General features: G+C 39.0%; 1 protein-coding gene across 1 annotated transcript in view; it reads left to right on the top strand.

Moving 5' to 3' along the window:
- USH2A (usherin) overlaps positions 1-20448 on the top strand; it is an 800771-nt gene that overhangs the window by 141857 nt on the left and 638466 nt on the right. Inside the window, exon 12 of the mRNA XM_063441883.1 lies at positions 11308-11949. Coding sequence (XP_063297953.1) covers positions 11308-11949 — 642 coding nt within the window. The remainder of the gene's footprint in view (positions 1-11307; positions 11950-20448) is intronic.

The following is a 20448-nucleotide window of genomic DNA, read 5'->3' on the forward strand; positions in this document are numbered from 1 at the left end:
GCGTGGGATAGGCATACGTCTATCCTAGACTTAAGATAGGGCCTGGGACTAATGAAAGTATTTAGAAAATTGGGCAGACTGGATGGGCAGAATGGTTTTTATCTGCCGTCACATTCTATGCTTCTATATATATTGAATACATCATATATCACAAAGACACCTGATGTATTCAATGTAAATTTTCGATATCTGCTCAACTCATCTCCATTACATTGCCACCATCTTCAGAGCTTTGTCCATGTTACTCTTTATGCAACACCCAACTTCGGTCTGTGCTGTGGTCTTATGTGATTTGCCCAGCTTCGGGACGCTTCCCCAAGCAAAGCAAAACAAAAGTGTGACTCCAACATACTGGCTTCATTACCAGCATTCCAGTATCTGAACTAAGTGACATCAGTGACTCAATTCCTATACCCCCTAGTCAGCAGTAGCAACGGCATCTAGGGAGTTTCCATAGCAACCACAACACAGAAGGTCTGTCTTTGGGAGGTATTTTCTGCTCTCCTTTGTTATCCAAATCATCAGTATAGAGCCTATGATGAAGATTTGGCTAAGAAGTGGGTGGAAGACCTTATTAATAATAGGTTCTCTCCCAATCTATACATTTTCTAGCAAATCTTCTTGCACAATGTAAAGCTGGGCATTGGTGGAAAGCATACAAAGTCTTCCCAAAAAAAATAAAATAGGAAGCTGAGCATTGGTGGAAAGCATACAAGGTCTTCCCAAAAAAAATAATAAACTGTAATAAAAGTGGCATAGCTTGCCCAAAATGTCCCAGGACTCTACAACACAGCATCACGCTAGACCAGTGGTTTCCAAACCAGTCCTCAAGGCACGCCAACCAGTCCAGGATTTAGGGATTACCCAGTTGTGTCTAAGGTGTTTTTAGAGGAAAATAAAAACTCCTTGACACAGCTAGGTAATCCCTAAATCCTGGACAGGTAGGCGTGCCTTGAGGACTGGTTTGGAAACCACTGCACTTGACAAATCTCTAGTGTGCCATATGGGAATTAAGGGCCTGGTACAAACCTGAGAATTTCAGTTTGGGTATTCCATGATTTGTAATAACCAATGGAAAAGAAAAAAATATTGTTATCCTATCTCTTGATATTTTGGTGATTGAGTGTTTAATTCCAGTGTTTCATTTAATCTAAGTATCACATACAGTGTTTTAATTGCATATTATAATAGATAATGGTGGAGAGGTATCAAGACAAATGAGACACTATTTTAGGTTGAAACTGTTAAATGTTAAGAGGCATGCTGGGCTTCCATGGTGATTGCTCCTAATTTAGACCATTGCCCCAGAATAACGTCTATTTTTGCCTTAATAAATCTCACCTAAACAGTAGTTATTTTTGCCCAGTTAAATCTCCTCTAATGTACTTAGAATTTGAATGAAATATTAATTAATTATAATAAATAATTATAACAACTGCATTAAGACACTGAACTTTATTAATTATAGCAAATAGCATTCATTAGTGTAAATTTTCTCTCAATATTTAAAAAATTAATCACGTCAATATTTTAAAAATTAATCAAGTCACATTACAAACTAGGTTATCTACTAAATATGAGCTTCAGCCGATATTATTCCAGGTAATAATTTGTGAATGTGTGCCAAATGTGTAATTCATCTATTTGCTACAATAATATGAATATACATCCATATATTAGCCCTGAATGTGTATTTGCAATGAGCAATACCATATCTGCAACAATAGTAAAAAAAAAAAAAAGATAATTAAAATTATAGGAATTTGAAAATGTCACCAAAACACCAAACTTTATGCAAATTGAGACTTTCATTTTTCTTGTTCTTTAGCTCCAAATTGAAATGAATAAATAATTCTGACCATAACAAAGTTGTGGAAATCTCTGGGAACCTACGGAACAACAAGAGATAACCACAGAGGTGGTTCTGTCCTGTGAGATGCATTATAATTGTTTAACCCCTTAAGGACCAAACTTCTGGAATAAAAGGGAATCATGACATGCCACACATGTCGTGTGTCCTTAAGGGGTTAATGTCACTGTCCATGGTATCTTCTGGAAACTCTTTTAATCAAAAAGTAGGCCTGAATTTATTTCAATTTACACACTATATATGGTGCAAAGTGTCTGTAATTTAATGGATGTGGTAGGTTTGCACCCACTCCCCTCTTTAAATATGTGCTTTCATTGCAAAACATACTCACTTAAAACTCAGGTTTTGGTTTTGAAATAGTTAGTCAATAAAATAAAAAATGTAAAAAAAAAACATTAAAATGTAGTACATTCTGAAGAAATAATATATCAATACAGAAAACTGCATGAAATATTTAAGTAATCACTTTGAGACAAGGGTTTTGCATCACTCTGCTTCTGAAAGTCAATGTGATTGGTCAGACTGTGTTAGCTAGTTAATTTGCCTAAGTAATTAAGGGAGCGTTGTTAAAAAAGAATAGTGCAAGTGAATGTAAATGCTTTGAAAGGATGGAGGAAGGAAAATGATAGAGTGAGAGGAAATGTAATGATCAAATACAAAATGTTAATGGCTGTGAATATGTATAGGAAATAGGAAGATCAATTGAGGTAAATGAAAGGGAAGTGTAAAAGTAAGTTAGGGGATATGAAAGAAAAAAACTCAAGGAGGACAGTTTGTGTATTCTAGACAATGGGGAAAATAGAAATATTAATTGATTTACTTGAATTCCCCAACAAAATAAATGAAAGAAAGTAAAATATAGACACAGTTATAAAATGTGTGTGCCTCTTCTTCATTCTAATTAGTGATGTCCTGAACTGTTCGCCAGGAACCGTTCGCCGGCGAACATAGCTTGTTCGTGGCGAACGCGGCGGGCGAACATATGCGATGGTCGGTCCGCCCCTATTCGTCATCATTGAATAAACTTTGACCCTGTACCTCACAGTCAACAGACACATTCCAGTCAATCAGCAGCAGACCCTCCCTCCCAGACCCTCCCACCTCCATGACGAATAGGGGGCGGACCGACCATCCCATATGTTCGCCCACCACGTTCGCCACGAACAAGCTATGTTCGCCACGAACAAGCTGTGTTCGCCGGCGAACGGTTCCTGGCGAACAGTTCGGGACATCACTAATTCTAATGTTTAGTTACATACCCACTAAACGTCTTGCCCATGTATGCATATACTTTATATATTGAGCATCTATCCACATGACTTTATCACAAATTATTACACCGCACTAGAGTACTGGGTGTGCACCAAATATGGACTTTAACAACATGCTCAAATAATAATCTTTATATAGCAGATGAGTAATAAGTTAATCTTTAGAGAATACGTATTAATTTATTCCAAGTGCAGCTTACTTCTAGATAGTGTAACCCCAATTTTCTATACTTGGTGTGATATAAAAACTTATAAATTCAAGAAATACATCTTTTTTTTTTTTTGCTGAATCAAACCTTACTTAAAGCACTTATTCTAAAATTTACGTTTCTTGCCCAGTACAGTTTAGCGATATCTAGCTAATACTATATTAAATTGATTAGGGAGATCAACATTTCATCTTAAAAATACCTGAACAGTGTAATGTGAATTGGAACCAGATTACATCGGCATATTTGCCATTTTCTTGACAATAAAATAGTGTCATTTATATTGTCACTCGTTAAGATTTTCAGTGTGTGTTTTAACAAAAATCAATCTGATAATGTTAAGCACTTAAAGTTAAGACCTAATAAAAAAAAAATTGCAAAGGGGTCTTAAAAATGTGCCGACACCAAAAAATATTCAGCAAGACTGAGAACAGACCTATCTTTTCAGAATGTACACAGATGTTCTATTAGTTTGCAAAGATTTATCAAAGACTAAAGTGCAAAGAAAAAGAACATGTTAAAGTAGATTGTTGTAAACGAAATGCTACTGTATGACTTCAGTGATATCCAGACAAAGGGGCAGAACATTAAAAAAATCCATAATAATCATGTGTTTAGTTAAATGAGAAAAGAATAGGTATTCATTTTGATATATATCTTGAATATGTCTTGATATTGCGCTTCATGTTTATTGGCTACTGAGTTGTCTTAACAAAGACAGACATAAAATATAATTGGCTAAATAACAGAATATCATAAGGCATGGGCAATCACTGGTCCTATAGTTGTTCATTTGAGACTAATTTAGAAATACCCTTGGACATTAACCAAAACTAATTTGCTCCTTTTCAGATCTCTTTCTGGAGCATACAGGACCATTTAGAGAGGTCCAATTCAGAGCTTATCTAATAAGTTTGGAGGTGGGTTTGCCATATGGACATGAGATGTATGGCACCATTTTGCATGCTCATGGGCTTTGATTGAGACCCCATGCTGTAGCTACATGCACCTATGATCGTCAGTTCAGGAACAAATTCACAACCCACAAAACAGTAAACAGGGCTGTCAATATAAAACTGATAGCAGATATGATATGTAATCAATAAAACTGCTGACCAGGACTCAACAATGATAGTATTCTAATTAGAAGAGCCTCTGACTGGTTTGGGCAGCATACTGCTGATTATCTGTAGATATTTAGAAGCTACAAGAACTTCACGATTCCGCACAATTCGAAGACACAAATTCAAATAATGGATGGATGGATCATGCAACCCACAAGGTGAGTAACTGGAGTTTTATTGCATACAAATGATACAACCCCATCAGTTGTATGGAATAAAACTCAAATTACTCAATTCTTGGATGGCCTAATAAGGTTGGATATTTATGACAGTGTATGATATTTTTTTTGGTGCTATTTAATATTTCTTTAAGAAAAAAACAAAGCCTTACTTTACTCATGAAATCTTCAAATTATCTTTGAGTCATTGAAAAATGTGAAAGCATAATTGGTAGATAATATAAAAAATAAGTATAATATATTCTGAATACATTCCAGGCCAACACCAGTAATGTGGCCATTAATCATTTCCTCTCGGCAGCCATGTTTGGGTACTCATGAAAATACAAAATTAAAGCATGTATTTTTCCACATAATAATACAAAAGGATCTTCTCATCTCTAGATTATAAATATGCAAATATCACTGAAATTAGAACAACATGCATTTTGAGGTTTTGCGTTTAATTTAAGTTGTGGTAAATTGTAACTTATAACACCTCTACCCAGATTTACCATTATCTGCCTTTTAATTAGGACTGCGGTAGGCTGAAAATCTTTCACATCCTCCTTCTTTAAATATACTGGAAGTAACAATAATGTTACACTGTACAATTAATATTCAGATAATATGTATGGATTATCATGTTAACCCTTGCAAGTAATGTCTATAGACCCATTTTATAAAGTTGAGAACTGAAGTGAACACACTAAGAAGAAATCATTGCTGAGGGTAACTTGAAAGCTGCCTTTTTTTGGATCATTGTAGTTCAATTTATTATCATCCTCAATATAGAAGTGTCACGATTCTGGGAACCAAAACACGCTAACATACACACAGAAAAGGTGCAGTACCGGACCTTAGAGTGGCCGGGCTAAGCACACAAAGAAAAGTCAGGAGACAAGCCGAGTAAGGGGAACCAGAAGACAGAATAACGAGAGACAAGCCGAGGTCAAAGGGTAGGAGAAAGTCACAAGGTCGGATAAACAAGCCAGAGAGTATGTAAACCAGAGAGAACCACAAGTAGAACAGCAATACTAGAAAGCAAAGACCACAATAGGGCAGAGAGAGACAGGAAAGGTAAGTATTAAAACCCATTGCTTAACTCTGATTGGATAATTTCCAATCAGAGTTAACAATCACACGTGGGAGATATTTATACCTCCCACTGTGATTGAGGCACTGTGCCTTTAACGCCGGGTCAGGTGGCCCGAGGCTGGGAGGATGCCGCTCGCCGAGCGCACGAGGAGAAGGGGACCGCGGACGGCTGGAGGGTGAGTGCCGCGAGCGGACTGCAGCCTCCCCTCGCAGGCGCCCGCGGGATCCTGACATTCCCCCCCCTCGAAGACCGCCCAGAGGGCGGGAAGCAGAAGGCTTCAAAGGAAACCGGGCCTAAAAGGAGCAGACCAAAGAGGGAGCGTGCAGATCAGAGCTCGGAACCCAAGACCGCTCCTCAGGTACCCCTTCCAATCCACCAGGTATTGCAGCCGACCCCTAGAAACACGAGAGTCGAGGAGGGCAGCCACTTCGTACACGTCACTAGGGACAGTGCGAGGGGAAACGGGCCGCCCGAGGGGACGAGAGAACCGGTTACACAGCAAGGGCTTCAAAAGCGAGGCGGGAAACATGTTCGGAATACGCTTGGAGGGAGGCAAGTCCAGGGAGTATGAAACGGGGTTAACCCTATGTAACACCTTGTGGGGACCAAGAAATCTGGGAGCAAACTTTATTGAGGGAACCTTGAGACGGAGGTTCCTGGAGGACAACCAAACCCTATCACCCGGGGCATACGAAGGGGCCGCACCCCTACGGCGATCAGCAAACTTCTTCTGAGCAGCTGCTGAACGAGACAGCGCAACATGGACCTGATCCCACATCTCCCGCAAAGAAGCGAGGTGCTGGTCCAAGGCGGGCATTCCCCTGTCAGAGAACGCACCAGGAAGGACAGAAGGCTGAAACCCATAAGCAACCACAAAAGGACTTAAGCCAGTAGACGAATGAGACACCGTATTCCTGGCAAATTCAGCCCACGGAAGGAGGCGAGACCAGTCGTCCTGGTGCGCATTAGTGAAGCAGCGCAAATACAATTCCACAGACTGATTAGCAGGTTCGGCTGCACCATTAGATTGCGGGTGATAGGAGGAAGTGAACGACAAGGAGACCCCCATCTCAGCACAAAAGCCCCTCCAGAACCGAGAGACAAATTGAGGGCCCTGTCAGATACGATATCCCGAGGTACCCCATGTAAGCAGAACACTTCCTTGGCAAACACCTGAGCAAGCTGAACCGCAGAAGGCAGTTTCTTAAGCGGAATAAAGTGTGCCATTTTGGAGAACCTATCATTCACAGTTAATATCACTGTCTGCCCATCAGAAGGAGGAAGGTCTACAATAAAATCCATGGATAAGTGGGTCCATGGTGTCTTGGGTACAGATAGAGGCATCAGTAGACCCAGGGGTCTCACATTAGGAGACTTACACTGCGTACAGACCCGACAAGCCTGTACAAAATCCACCACGTCTCGCTTAAGTGAAGGCCACCAGAACTGTTGAAGGAGGCCCTTATAAGTCTTGGTAACCCCGGATGACCAGCAGTTTTGGAGGTGTGAAATAAAGTTAACAACTTCTTTCTGTCATTTACCTTAACGTATAGTTTACCAACAGGCGTCTCAGGGGGTGCTTGGGTTTGGTATGTCTTAATGCTATCAAGGAAAGGAGATGAGATAACCAAACGGGTAGCAGCTATTATCTGAGACGCAGGTACAATAGGTACGGGAGTGGGTTAACAGATTCTAAAGGTTCATACTGTCGAGAGATAGCGTCAGCTTTGGCATTACGGCAACCAGGTCTATATGTAATAACGTATTGGAAGTGCGAAAGAAATAGAGACCATCTAGCCTGCCGGGCGGACAACCTTCTAGCATCTGCTATATAGGAGAGGTTCTTATGATCTGTTATGACCATAATTTTGTGTCTAGAACCCTCTAATAAGTACCTCCATTCCTTAAAAGCTAACACAATAGCTAATAGTTCCCTGTTCCCAACATCGTAATTATTTTCTGAATCAGACAACCTTTTTAAAAGGAACAATAGGGATGAAGGGGTTCTTTATACGATAACCTCTGTGACAGTACTGCTCCCACACCTGATTCAGAAGCGTCTACTTCCATAACAAAGGGAAGAGAAGGATTAGGATGGTGTAGCACTGGGGCAGAGGCACATGCCTTCTTGAGAGTTTTGAAAGCCTTAAGGGCTTCAGGCATCCAAACCCTGGGGTGTAGACCTTTTTTAGTCAGCTTCGTGATAGGGGAGATAAGCGGTGAAAAGTTTTTAATGAATTTTCTATAATAGTTGGCAAATCCTATAAAACGTTGGATAGTCATAAGTCCTTGGGGAAGCGGCCAGGACAAAATGGCTTCTAATTTAGAAGGATCCATACTGAAACCCTGTTCGGAAATTATATATCCTAGGAATTGCACAGGTCTGATCGAACAAACATTTTTCTAACTTACAATAAAGTCCGTTCTGTAATAATTTTCTAAGCACCATCCTAACATGATTATGGTGTGTCTTCAAATCAGGAGAATGTACAAGTATGTCGTCAAGGTACACCACGGCACAGACATGCAATAGATCCCTATGGACGTCATTTATGAGGTCCTGAAACACAGCAGGAGCATTACACAATCCAAAAGGCATGACCAGATATTCGTAATGCCCTCTACGCGTATTAAACGCTGTCTTCCATTCGTCATTCTCCTTAATACGGACAAGGTTATAAGCCCCCCTGAGGTCTAATTTAGTAAAGTACTTAGACCCTTTAACGCGATCGAACAACTCAGTGATAAGGGGCATAGGGTAGGCGTTTTTAACCGTTATATTGTTCAGACCCCTGTAGTCTATACATGGCCTAAGGTCACCCTCCTTTTTGGCAACGAAAAAGAAACCAGCCCCAGCAGGAGAGGAGGACCTGATAAAACCTTTACTTAAGGCATCCTGTATGTACTCCTCCATGACTCGGTTCTCTTTTTCGGAAAGAGGATATACCTTACCCCTAGGTGGCATAGTACCCGGTAAGAGGTTTATGGCACAATCATATTCACGGTGTGGGGGCAGTTTATCTGCCTCCCTTTTTTCAAAAGATAAGAACTGCCAGTGATTTACTCTTCACCCTCATACCAGAAAAAACAAAATACTAACCCACTCACTACCAATGTCACTTCTGTTCTATCTGTCCTTTCCCTCTACCACCTTTTCCCTCTCTAATTAATCTTGAATACATTGCTAGACTCCATTACCTCACTAGTCATTCACCATCTGCTTGCTCACTGTGTCAGTCTCGCCACTGGGTTCCTATTAGTTCCAGAAACATGGTCCTAAACCTCAACTTCTTAGCTCCCACTAACACTGCACTCCCATGTATATTTGCCAATATCTCCTAATACTTTCCCACTCACCATATTCATTCTGCTCAAGACCATCAGTTCCTATAGCATATTCTTCTCAACAATCAGACCTCTCATTCTGTCCTTCTATAATAGTGTCTAGCTAAAGGGACACCTTAGTCACCAAAACAACTACAGCTTATTGTAGTTGTTCTGGTGAGTATAGTCAGTCCCTGAAGGCTTTTTGCAGAAAACACTGTATTTTCAAAGAAAATGCAGTGTTTACATTACAGCCTAGAGACACTTCCACTGGCCACTCCTCAGATGGCTACTAGAAGTGCTTTCTGAGGCATAGTGTGCAGCCCTGACGTTCAGCATCTCCACCCGCTGCATGGAGACACTGAACATTCCTCATAGAGATACATGATTGGCCAGGGTGTCATTTGGTCAGCCAAGGAAGCAGTTTAGGGGCAGAGCCAGCACCAGCAGACTGGAATAAAGGTACGATTTTACTATATTTAGGGGGGCAAGATAGTGTTTTTAACTTTACCTTGCATGTAAACCTGTTAATTGTGCAGCACTGCGTAATCGATTGGCACTGTATACATAAATGTTAATAATAAAATTCCTCTATCCTATTATTCCCTGCTTCAAGCCTTTGTAACCGTGATAAATCCCCTTCATCTGCAACTCCACCTAATCTGTATTCTTCATATAAAGTTGATCTTATTTATCCTATTTGTAAGTGTATTCTATTCTCTTGTCCTATATGCACTTAATGTACCTGGTATTGTATTGTAACCTAATTTTATTAGGTCTATATAGGCTCATTGCTAATCTATGTAAAGCACTATGGATAAGTCAATTATATAAACAGTTAATAAATAAAAAGCTCAGCTTGTTAGTGTCAAGTGTGAGGCATAAGAGATCCCTCATCTGGGTCCTAGGTCCGTAGATCATGATGTTGTAATGTGCTCACATTGAATGCAGTGTCATAAACATCTCAAAAAGCCCAGTGCTACGGGCACTTTTAAAAGCCAATGGATCTGTGAGAAAATGGACTAGAGACCTTAAAGAGCAGTAGACTACTGGAAATGTGGAACCTTTATGTCTCCTCTTTTATTTTACTATACAATATCGCATAGTTACATTAAATTAATATAGAATGTGTAATCTCTCTATGAGATTTAAAAATACATGGCAGATGTGATTATTCAGGAGGATTGGATGTTGACAGATACTAAGGGATGGAACAATTTTAGGGAGTTTGGTAGGTATGGTCTGAAAAATATTATTGAAATAAAAACTATATAAAACATAGAATGCACACATTTTGTTATGACAATACTAAATACTAGTTTAATAATAGATAAATTGACATTTACAAAGTTTCATATTTTCAGGATTTCAGTACATTCTGTGTAAAGCAATAGCACTTAGTTTTACAGCCTTTTTTTCTTACATACTCGTATTGTATTTAAAAAAAAAGTATCTATTTTCAGTGCAAAATGGTCTACTAGGCTGAAGTTACAACTCATTGAGCTTGCCGTTTGTTTTGGTGTACTAAGAGTCAGCCAAGTTCTGATAAGAAAATCCCAAAAGGACCTTAACGTCTACAGAAAATTGAAGCTGAATTCAACTGGAACCATTGAACATCCTTCTATTGAGTCAACTGATGCTTCACAACACTTTAGTCAATTAGTTTTAAAATTCCTAGAGCAGATAAAGACCTCCTCCAATTTAGCTGCAAAGTCCAATATCGTTATAGCTATTTAGATTATCCAAACTAAGACAATCCTCTCTGCTTTGAGTAAGAATTCCTGAAGTCATCAGAGTCAGCTACTGGACTTTAGTTGGAAAAAATATTACTAGCAACCGAACCATCGTATTTATTCATGAATCTTATTCACACACGTCCGACCTGAAAATAAGCAGACTGTTTTTTTTTGGCTTCACCACAAATAAAAGCGAAAAGTAGACAAGCACTGGTGGATGTTAAATGGAAAGCAGATTCTCCAAATCAATAAGGCAACTTGCCTTCTTTCTGGATCACCAAATAAGAGTACTTAGAAGAGTGAACAAGACAGATGCCTGTACTTTTTCAACCTCATTAACTACGTAACTATGCAATTGTGGAATTATGCTTTTGTTAAAACTGTCATAGATGACACAAAATTGCAGATTCTTTTCAAAGTGTATTTTCTGTTTTAATTGAAAGCTGATATGTCACACAGCTTTATTTCCTTTATCTTTCTTACAAAATGTTTTTTGTGTGAATTATGTTGTTACAGGTCTTCACTGTGATCGTTGCAACCTGGGCTTTAAACAACAGAATCCACTAGGAGAGGAGAGCTGTGAACCATGCAAGTGCTCCACAAATGGCTCCATCAATCAGTTCTGCAAACCTACCAGTGGACAATGTAAATGCAAGGAAAATGTCAAAGGACTGGCCTGCGACACTTGTATCGACAATTATTATGGGCTCGATACAGATGGTTGTAAACACTGTGATTGTTACAGGGAAGGAATTATCTCTGGAACGGTTTGTGACAGAGTGACAGGACAATGTGTTTGTCAGCCTAATATTGGTGGACAGCGATGCAATGAATGCCTGAGTGGCTACTACAAAGTACAACAAAATAATTCCAGGGCATGTCTTCCCTGCAGGTGTGATGTGTCAGGCACAATAAATAGTTCACAATCGTGTGATATCTCAAGTGGACAATGCTTGTGCAAAGCTTTAGTAACAGGCCAGCAATGTAACATGTGCATAAGCCACACATACAATCTGACCATTGGTAATGTCCATGGCTGTCAGAATTGTGACTGCCATCCTTTGGGTACACTGGAGAGCACCTCATGCAACCAAACAGATGGACAATGCAAATGTTTGCCTAATTATCACGGAAGAATGTGCAACGAGTGCAGACCAGGTAAGCTCGATGGAAACATTTATGTGAATAAAAATGGCTTTTCTTTCTGTATTTCTATCTTTGATGAAGATAAAGTAGACTTATGTTAATATTAAAATGACACAAAAGGGTTAAAGAAACAAAAACATTTATTCTCTCTGCATTAATTTCTAGAGGAACCTATTCATAACCCATAAGGTTCATAAACTGGTCCCTAAAGACCTTATTAGGCCAGGAACTAATGAAAGTATTTGAAGAATTGGGCAGACTAGATGGGCCGATTGGTTCTTATCTGCCGTCACAGTCTATGTTTCTATGCCAGTATGGGACATCCTATTTATGTTGCATTTGCATATTTATACAGCCTTGTAATCTTTATTGAGCAGGTGATTCCATCTTTAAAGACTGGTGAAAGGCTTTTCCATTTTGTTGATGTCTGGTTTGTTATCATTGGTCATTGAGAGGTTAAGCCCCATTTTGTTATTAACACTTGCAAAACGTGAATTAATTTATATTCACATTATCCTAAAATGTACTACTGAGAAACATTACAGGTGAAAAAAATTTGATGATGATCACAAGCAATATTTAAATGCACAAATTATATTGTCGATGGGCATACTCTGTGTATTCATGCTTTTGCTGGATCTTTTCCTTTGCACTTACAAATGTCCAAGAGAGCAACACAAATTGACCTTTGATTTAACATATGGTTATTACAAGCTAATTTGCTTGAAAACTTAGATCTGGGATTTCATTATGCCATTTACCAGTCTGTTAGCAATCCATTCTATTTCTGTGTACATTTTATAGCATTTCAATAAAGCTTTTTAATGTTGTGTGATTGGAAACTTGGGGTTCCAAGCATGGTAGAACTAGCATGGGGCTGAGGGGCAATTACCCCTCTAGGTCACAAGCATGTGAGCATTGGCAAATGCGTTGTGGGCTTAAATAATTTTTCTGAAAATTAAAATAGCAAGAGGTTTTTTTGAGATGTCTATTTGCACAGTTCTGCAGGAGAAAGGTCGCAGGCAGAAAACGAGTAGGACAACCTGAGAGTATAGAAACACTAAGAACGGGCAAACAGTGGCTTTCACATTGCTTAGTTCCTGCTCAGGTCTAATGATAGCAAGAATGAGATTAAACAGTGATTATGGCATTCATAACACACTCTGGTTGTCACATGTGGCAATAAAGTCAGTGGGAAACAGATTCTGTATTCTTAATCATTGCACCAATTTCTGTGACTATTCATTCATGTGGTGTAGGTCATATTGATGGAGGTGAACGGGAGACATGATAACTCACCTTGGAACTTTGAACTATTGAATGCTCCTTATGAGTAGGACCTTTCACACTGTGGTCCGTGAGTTTCATGCACAAACAAAAGACCATTCCTTTATACTTGCCCCAAGATTGAACGTTCCAGCTCTCATCTGGTTCCAAGGAAGACTGGTAAATGTTGCAAATATTTTATTTTATTTTTCTCAGAAAGCTAGTAAACAGAACATTCAATGGCAAATTGTGTTGCTAGTAATATATTATGCTTTATCTATTATCTAGTAGTAACCTAAGACTGTTGCCTATAATGTTGCCTATATATTTGCCTGTAATTTTCTCAAATGTGTCTTAAGTCAGGTTATGAACTAAATGTAATATATGATTTTGCTTAGTTGCTGGAGCTATGAAACAAAAACTATAATGACAAAGAAAAAAGAATAATGCTATAAATAGGGGTATTGTTAGGTGGCCGACCCTGAATGGTCTCTGGGAAAGCCTTGGGTGTGAATGTTCTGCAGGTCCTCCAGAATATCAGGCTGGTTCCACCCAGAGGCAATCAGGAGACAGTAAATGGTGTGCCTTGTATCTCTATTGCTTAAGTAGTATGGCTAGTCAGGGTTGCATTAAATATCTGACAATGTAACATTCTTATTTAAAGCAGTTGTTTTTCATTGCAGCCCAGCTTGCATAGTTGACAAAGTTTGCTTAGTAAAGTGGAGATATGTGGCTCCTATGCTGGAGCTTTAGGGTAGACATCATTGAGTTTTGCTTTGGGCTGAAGCCACAGATGTTTCTGGAAACTAGCAAAGCCCCTGGCTGCAATTAACCTCTGTGATGTCACACTTTTTATGATGTCATGGACCAAACCTATAAATACCTAGCACAGCTCAGATCTTAGACACTTCTACCTGAACAGAACACACACACACACACACAACAAAAACAAATTTGGAAAAGCAAACTGGGAATTTGATAGTCAAGGTAAGAATAGCAAATTAGGAGGGGTTTTCCCCCAATTTCTCCCACTTTAGATATAAAGTTTTGATTTGGATTTTAATATTTTAGCCAAAATGTTGCAATTCAAATTTCAGATTGCTCCAATCCATTATTGAATGAATTATCTTTAAATTGTAAAGTGTAATCACTTTTCATGGATATATTTGCTTAAACTTTTGATAAATGAAAAGATGAACGTTTATTCTCTGTAAAGCATCACCTTGTTCTAATAACTTTCTGTCTTTAAGAACTCATATGTTAACTGGTTGCATCTAGTGGAGTTCATTAGTGTTCCATTAGCTGCACATACCTTCGGTGATGTCAAGCTGTCTTTATGATGTCATGGATGAAACCTATAAACACCCAGCACAGCTCTCAGTTTCTACTTAGATTTTTACAGAGCGCGTAAAACACACTTGATAAATTCAGAATGACTGAGGGAAAAACAGTTACTACTGAATGTTCACAAAACATTGACGTTTACATTGACACAGATGTGGCTTACAATGCTACTTAATTAAATTCAAGCAGGGTTATTTATTAAAATGAGAATTCAAGGTGAATCTAAAGTAAATTCAAAATTTAAGATCAAAATAGCTGAACTGGAAACATTCTCCAAGTTAGCTACACTTTTAGTTTAGCTACTCTGACTTTATTTTTAAAATTCACTTTGAATTCTCACTTTAGTAAATAACCCTGATCATCTTTTTGGCCTGTATTCCCTCGGGGTGTTTGCATAATTCTGAATGTTCTGATATACAGTGAGGGAAAAAAGTATTTGATCCCCTGCTGATTTTGAACGTTTGCCCACGACAAAGAAATGATCAGTCTATAATTTTAATGGTAGGTGTATTTTAACAGTGAGAGACAGAAAAACAAAAACAAAAATCCAGAAAAACGCATGTCAAAAAGTTATAAATTGATTTTTTTCCCTCACTGTAAACGATTCCCCTTAATGCAGTGTTGCTGAAACTTTTCTATAGATTCTCCCTATCATTGCGTCTGCCTCTTTTTTCAGTTATATCCCCTGCTAAGTTGTCAATTCCTAACTATGACTGTGTCTCGTATTGAAGACCCAAGATAGAACATTTCGGTATTAAGTGCTGATTTGGAAACTTTCCCATTTCAGTTATACTCAAAGCTTGGATACATTAGCCTACATGTTGCTCTTCAGATTTCAGATTACTTTAATGCATTAATTTCTAAACAAACCCAAAACTGTACTGAGCAATTAGGTTTGATGAATACATCTGATTAAGATTTGATTGCACAATCGAATGGTGAAAGTTCCTTCTCTATAATACTGTCTCTAAAAGCATCATCTCCTTAGCACATTATACAGTATGTTGACTGGCTCTGTCTGGATGGCATCTGTTGTGTTCCACTAGCCACACTTACGTGGTTATTCACTAAAGTGAAGACAAACGGGGGTGTAACTAGAAACCGTAGGGTGCCAAAATCAATTCATTGGGTATGGGGTTGGCTGACTTTGATTGTGTGGATTTTGGCTAACTCTGACTCTTTGTGGGATTGGCAGAGTATGATTTGTGACTGGCTGTGTGTGAATGTGTGGTTGCCTTAGTGTGAGTGTGTCTGTGGTTGGCTGAATGTGATTGTGTGTGGAGTTAGTCAAGTGTGGCTGTGTGTGCGTGGTTGACTGAATGTGACAAGTGGGGATTGTGTGTTTTTGATTTTAACATTTTAACTCATTCACAATAAATACAATTTTCTTACACTATATATGTAAACATACACTATCCCATACACATATACGCACATAAACATAAACATAAACACTGTCACCCTGACACAAAGAATGTGTATCTACCTCTTATATACAAATACAGTACATTTGACTGATGGTGAGGTCTCCTGCCAAAGATTTTGTAGAAGAATATATATTTACATATAGGAAAAGCAAAATGGGAATTTCAATTTGAGATATACATCACTGCTGCAAGAAAGTCAGTGCTCCATCAGCTGATCATCTGCAATAAGCAAAGGGAGCTTTCTGGAGGACCACACTAAGACTCTATCCTCCACACTATTATTTAATTATAATGTAACTGCCCGGTGAACTTACTTTATTTTATAACTTACTTTCCCCCTCTGATACCGCTACTCGTACTTCTTTATGTTTCAATGGGCTACAATTCTCCCAGACTCAACTGTAAAAGAGGTGATGTAGGCATCCTTCGCTCCCCTCAATGTACCTTTCAACCAATCTCCCCTGCCCTTTCGCTATCCTTTATTTCCTTTGAAGTTCACGCTGTCTGCCTATTTAAACCCACCCCTTTAAAAATTGCTATAATGTACTGTCCCCTCGGTCATCCTAGGCTATTTATTGAGCACTTTTCTTCCTGGCTACCTCACTTCCTCTCCTCTAGGACTCTTCCCCTTATACTTGGAAATTTCAATATCCCAATCAACAACCCAACTGCACTGATGCCTCTCATCTGCTCCCTGTAACCTCCTCATGCAATCGTCTTATTCAGCAACTCATACAGCAAGAAACACTCTTGATCTCGCCTTCACCAACCTCTGTGCCACCTCTAATCTCTCCAATATTCCTTTTCCTCTATCTGACCACCATCTGCTGACCTTTGACATCAGCACACCCAGGACCCAACTGACACCACCCTCGGTCACTATTTCCCCTATTCTGTCCTAATTTTCCTTGACCTTTCCGCTGCTTTTGACACTGTTGATCATCAACAGCTTCTTTTCATCCTTTGTAATCTCGGTCTATGAGATATTGCTCTCTCCTGGTGCTCCTTTTACCTCTGCCAGCGTGTTTCTTTTTCTGGCTCTACCTCTTCCACTCCCCCCAACCCCTCTCTGTTGGTGTCCCCCAAGGATTAGTCCTTGGTCCCCCTACTGTTCTCTATCTATACTGCCTCGCTTAGTAAACTCATCAGCTCCTTTGGCTTCCAATATCACTTCTATGAGGATGACACGCAAATCTATCTGTCCTCCTCTGATCTCTCCCCACCCCTCTTGACTAGTGTCTCTGACTGCCTCTCTGCTGTTTCAAACTGGATGACTGCCCACTTCCATAAGCTCAACTTGTCCAAAACAGAACTTCTGGTCTTTCCTCCCTCAAGTATTTCTATTCCCGTTTCTGTCTCCCTCCATGTTAATGGTGCTACCATCAGCTCCACGATGCAGTCTTGCTGCCTAGGTGTTCTCTTTGACTCCGACGTCTCCTTCACCCCTTATGTCCATTTGATGGCCAAATCCTGCCACTTCCATCTCAAAAACATTGCGCGTACCACCCCTTCTTAACGCAAGATGCGGCTTAGATGCTGGTCCAAGCCACTGTCCTCTCTCGCCTTGACTATTGCAATACGCTTCTCAGTGGTCTTACATGCACCCAACTTGGCAAATTCCAGTCTATAATGAATGCGGCGGCGAGGCTCATCTTCCTGTTCGCCCGCACCTCCAACTCTTCACTCCTCTGTTAATCCCTGAATTGGCTTCCTGTTAGATATAGGGCTCAATATAAAATTCAGGTTCTTTCTTTCAATTCTATACATAATGCTACTCCCACCTATCTATCCTCCCTAATACCCAAGTATGTCCCGTCTAGGCCCCTACATTCTATCCACCTCTGATGCTCACCTTCAAGACTTCTCTAAGGCTGCACTGTTCCTGTGGAACTCCCTTTCCTTTTCCATGAGATGCTCACCCAGTCTCCACTCCTTCAAAAAAATCATTAAAAACTCACTTTTTCCCAAAAGAGTATCAATTAAACTGTTAATGGTCCCCAACTGATTCCTATCCTGCAACTGTCATTTAAAAAAACAAAACCCACACTAAGACTTCAGTGAATACTATTCCAATCTACTCCCTAATACTATCCTTACCTTTTGTGTCACTTTACCCCACTCCCTTAGCATGTAAGCTCATTGAGCAGGGCCCTCAAACCCATCTGTTCCTGTGCGTCAAACATTTCTGGCTATAATTACATGTTTGTTTGTCCACCCACTGTAAAGCGCTACGTAATTTGTTGGCACTATTTAAATATAATAATAATAATAATATAAGCCATAGCTCATGCACTAGTTGTACAACTGTTTAAACCTGATTCCTGCAAGAGCCAGCTGAATTACTCATCCAAATATTTGGACATTAGATGAACAGGACATACACGAGAAAAAATTAGTGCATCTAGTAACATTACTGGCTGCGGATGTGGCATCTCTTTAACTTTAACTGTTAGCCTAATTTTCAATGTCATGAAGCTTTACATTCAAGGGTGCAGGAACACGCAGAAAGCATATAGAAAGCTATAATTATTGATTCAAAATAGGTGGCCTTATGATAAATGCTGGTCTACTGCTGGTAGAATCCCTGGTGGTCCAGTGGAAAAGCATGCAGTTTGCAGAGCTCATTCAACGAGTGAGAGCATTGCCATGGCCAGAAGCAGGACTCTGACTCATTGATTGAGCAACAGGAACGCGTACTGAGCACTCCCTCAGAAACTTTAAAAGTTATTTAATACATTGCCAAAAAAGCAATATATTAAATAATCATTTTGCAAGGGGGGGGGGGGGGGGGGGGGGCAACCAGCCTTGGTTGGCAGAACTCAATGGACCCCAGGGTTTCTGGAAACTACCAATGCTCTTGAATATGCATTTTCATCACAATCCAATAGTTTCCACCTAAAACACCAAGATTATTATTTAACGTTTTGTATGCCTTTTACTCATATAGACTTCATATTATAGAATAGTAATAATAGTACAAATTAACTATACAATTATCAAAGATCCCATGAAGTGTTTTAATTTGACTGCTTATAAAGCCATCCATTGGAAGGACCAGTACAGAAGGGAATAATGGGTAAATAGTACATAATGAGGGAATAATGGGAAGCAATAGGGAAGTCAGATGAGTTAGAATGTGAGGGATTGGTGAGATAAAGGTCAGATGAGGTCAAGATAGGGATTAAACTATGGAGTGTCAAGTATTGCATTGAGGAAATTATATTTTTCTAGGTTCTTCTGGGGAAATGTGACTGAGTCACTCATAGGAAGTTTGGTCGCAGAGTATTGATTTATCACATGTCAAGGAAGGCTTTATAAAATAAGCAGATTGTGTGGACTTTTTTAAGAAAAAAGATTAAGGGACAGGTGGCTAGTTGATGAGGGCATATGTTTCTAAAAGTAGGATTACAAGAAGGATATTGATTGGAAACAGCAACAAACGCATTGAAGAAGGCTTAAAAACATTGAAGAGACAGTACAAATGGGAACAGTTGTAAAAAATATATATATATAATTTAGCATTTCAAACATGTGATGGACCCAAGTATCAGAAGGTATGTTCAATAAGTTGTGACAAAGGAGCTGATATTCACTGAGTCCTTAAAGTGAACTCAAACTGAATTGCAAATTTAAGGACAAAACAGCATAGCACAGTTTTCCCGTTCAGCTTTTTTTCACCTTACACCTCACATTGGATTCACTTCAATGCTCAATTTAGTAAATAAGCCTGTCATTTTTAAAATAATTTAGTCAAGAATTGGAGTGAGACAATGAGAAGTAGGTAAATTAGGAGTAAAGCTTGTTTTGTTAATTTAGACATTTTATTGCTTGTTTGTCTAATACTGGTTTGTTTTATTTTTACTTTTCAACCAATTGTAAAGCTGGAAAAAGTGTACTGTTTCTTATCAGAAACCTGTTTGAATTCCCATAACGTTGTTTTTTGTTTGCAATATGACTGGGCCAGGAAAGCATTAGTAGTTCGGCTTTTTGAATTACACAGAGTGATAAGTGTAATTCACACAGAGTGTAATTCAAAATGCCGAATGAACAAACAAACAAAAGATTTTCGGTAAACGTCCATTCGTTTGTTCATAGTTTGGATACCCATTCGTTATTCGGTAGAATGGAAGAAAATGCATATTTTCGTACGAAAATCCATTCGTACGAATACGAATGCCCAAGTCTAATTACAATGATAGGAGTTGTATGTTTGTTGTCAGCTGTAGGTCTGTTGCAGTGAATACCAAGGGAGAGATCTATTAAAGCAAACCAGGTGCAATTAAGAACTAAATAAAGAGCAATCACAGTGGAAACCAATAGAATGCCTCCTAACATTTAGCACTTTGAACCCAAAGCAGCACCTGCTTTTTCTTGATACATTTCCCTTGAAGTATTCTATTTTGTGCAGATGGAGGTCTAAGTATAATAAATATGATATTTTTTTTCTTTGTTTATTTATAATTGGCTTTAATTC

This window comes from Pelobates fuscus, chromosome 2, assembly GCF_036172605.1.
Source record: "Pelobates fuscus isolate aPelFus1 chromosome 2, aPelFus1.pri, whole genome shotgun sequence".
NCBI lineage: Eukaryota > Metazoa > Chordata > Amphibia > Anura > Pelobatidae > Pelobates > Pelobates fuscus.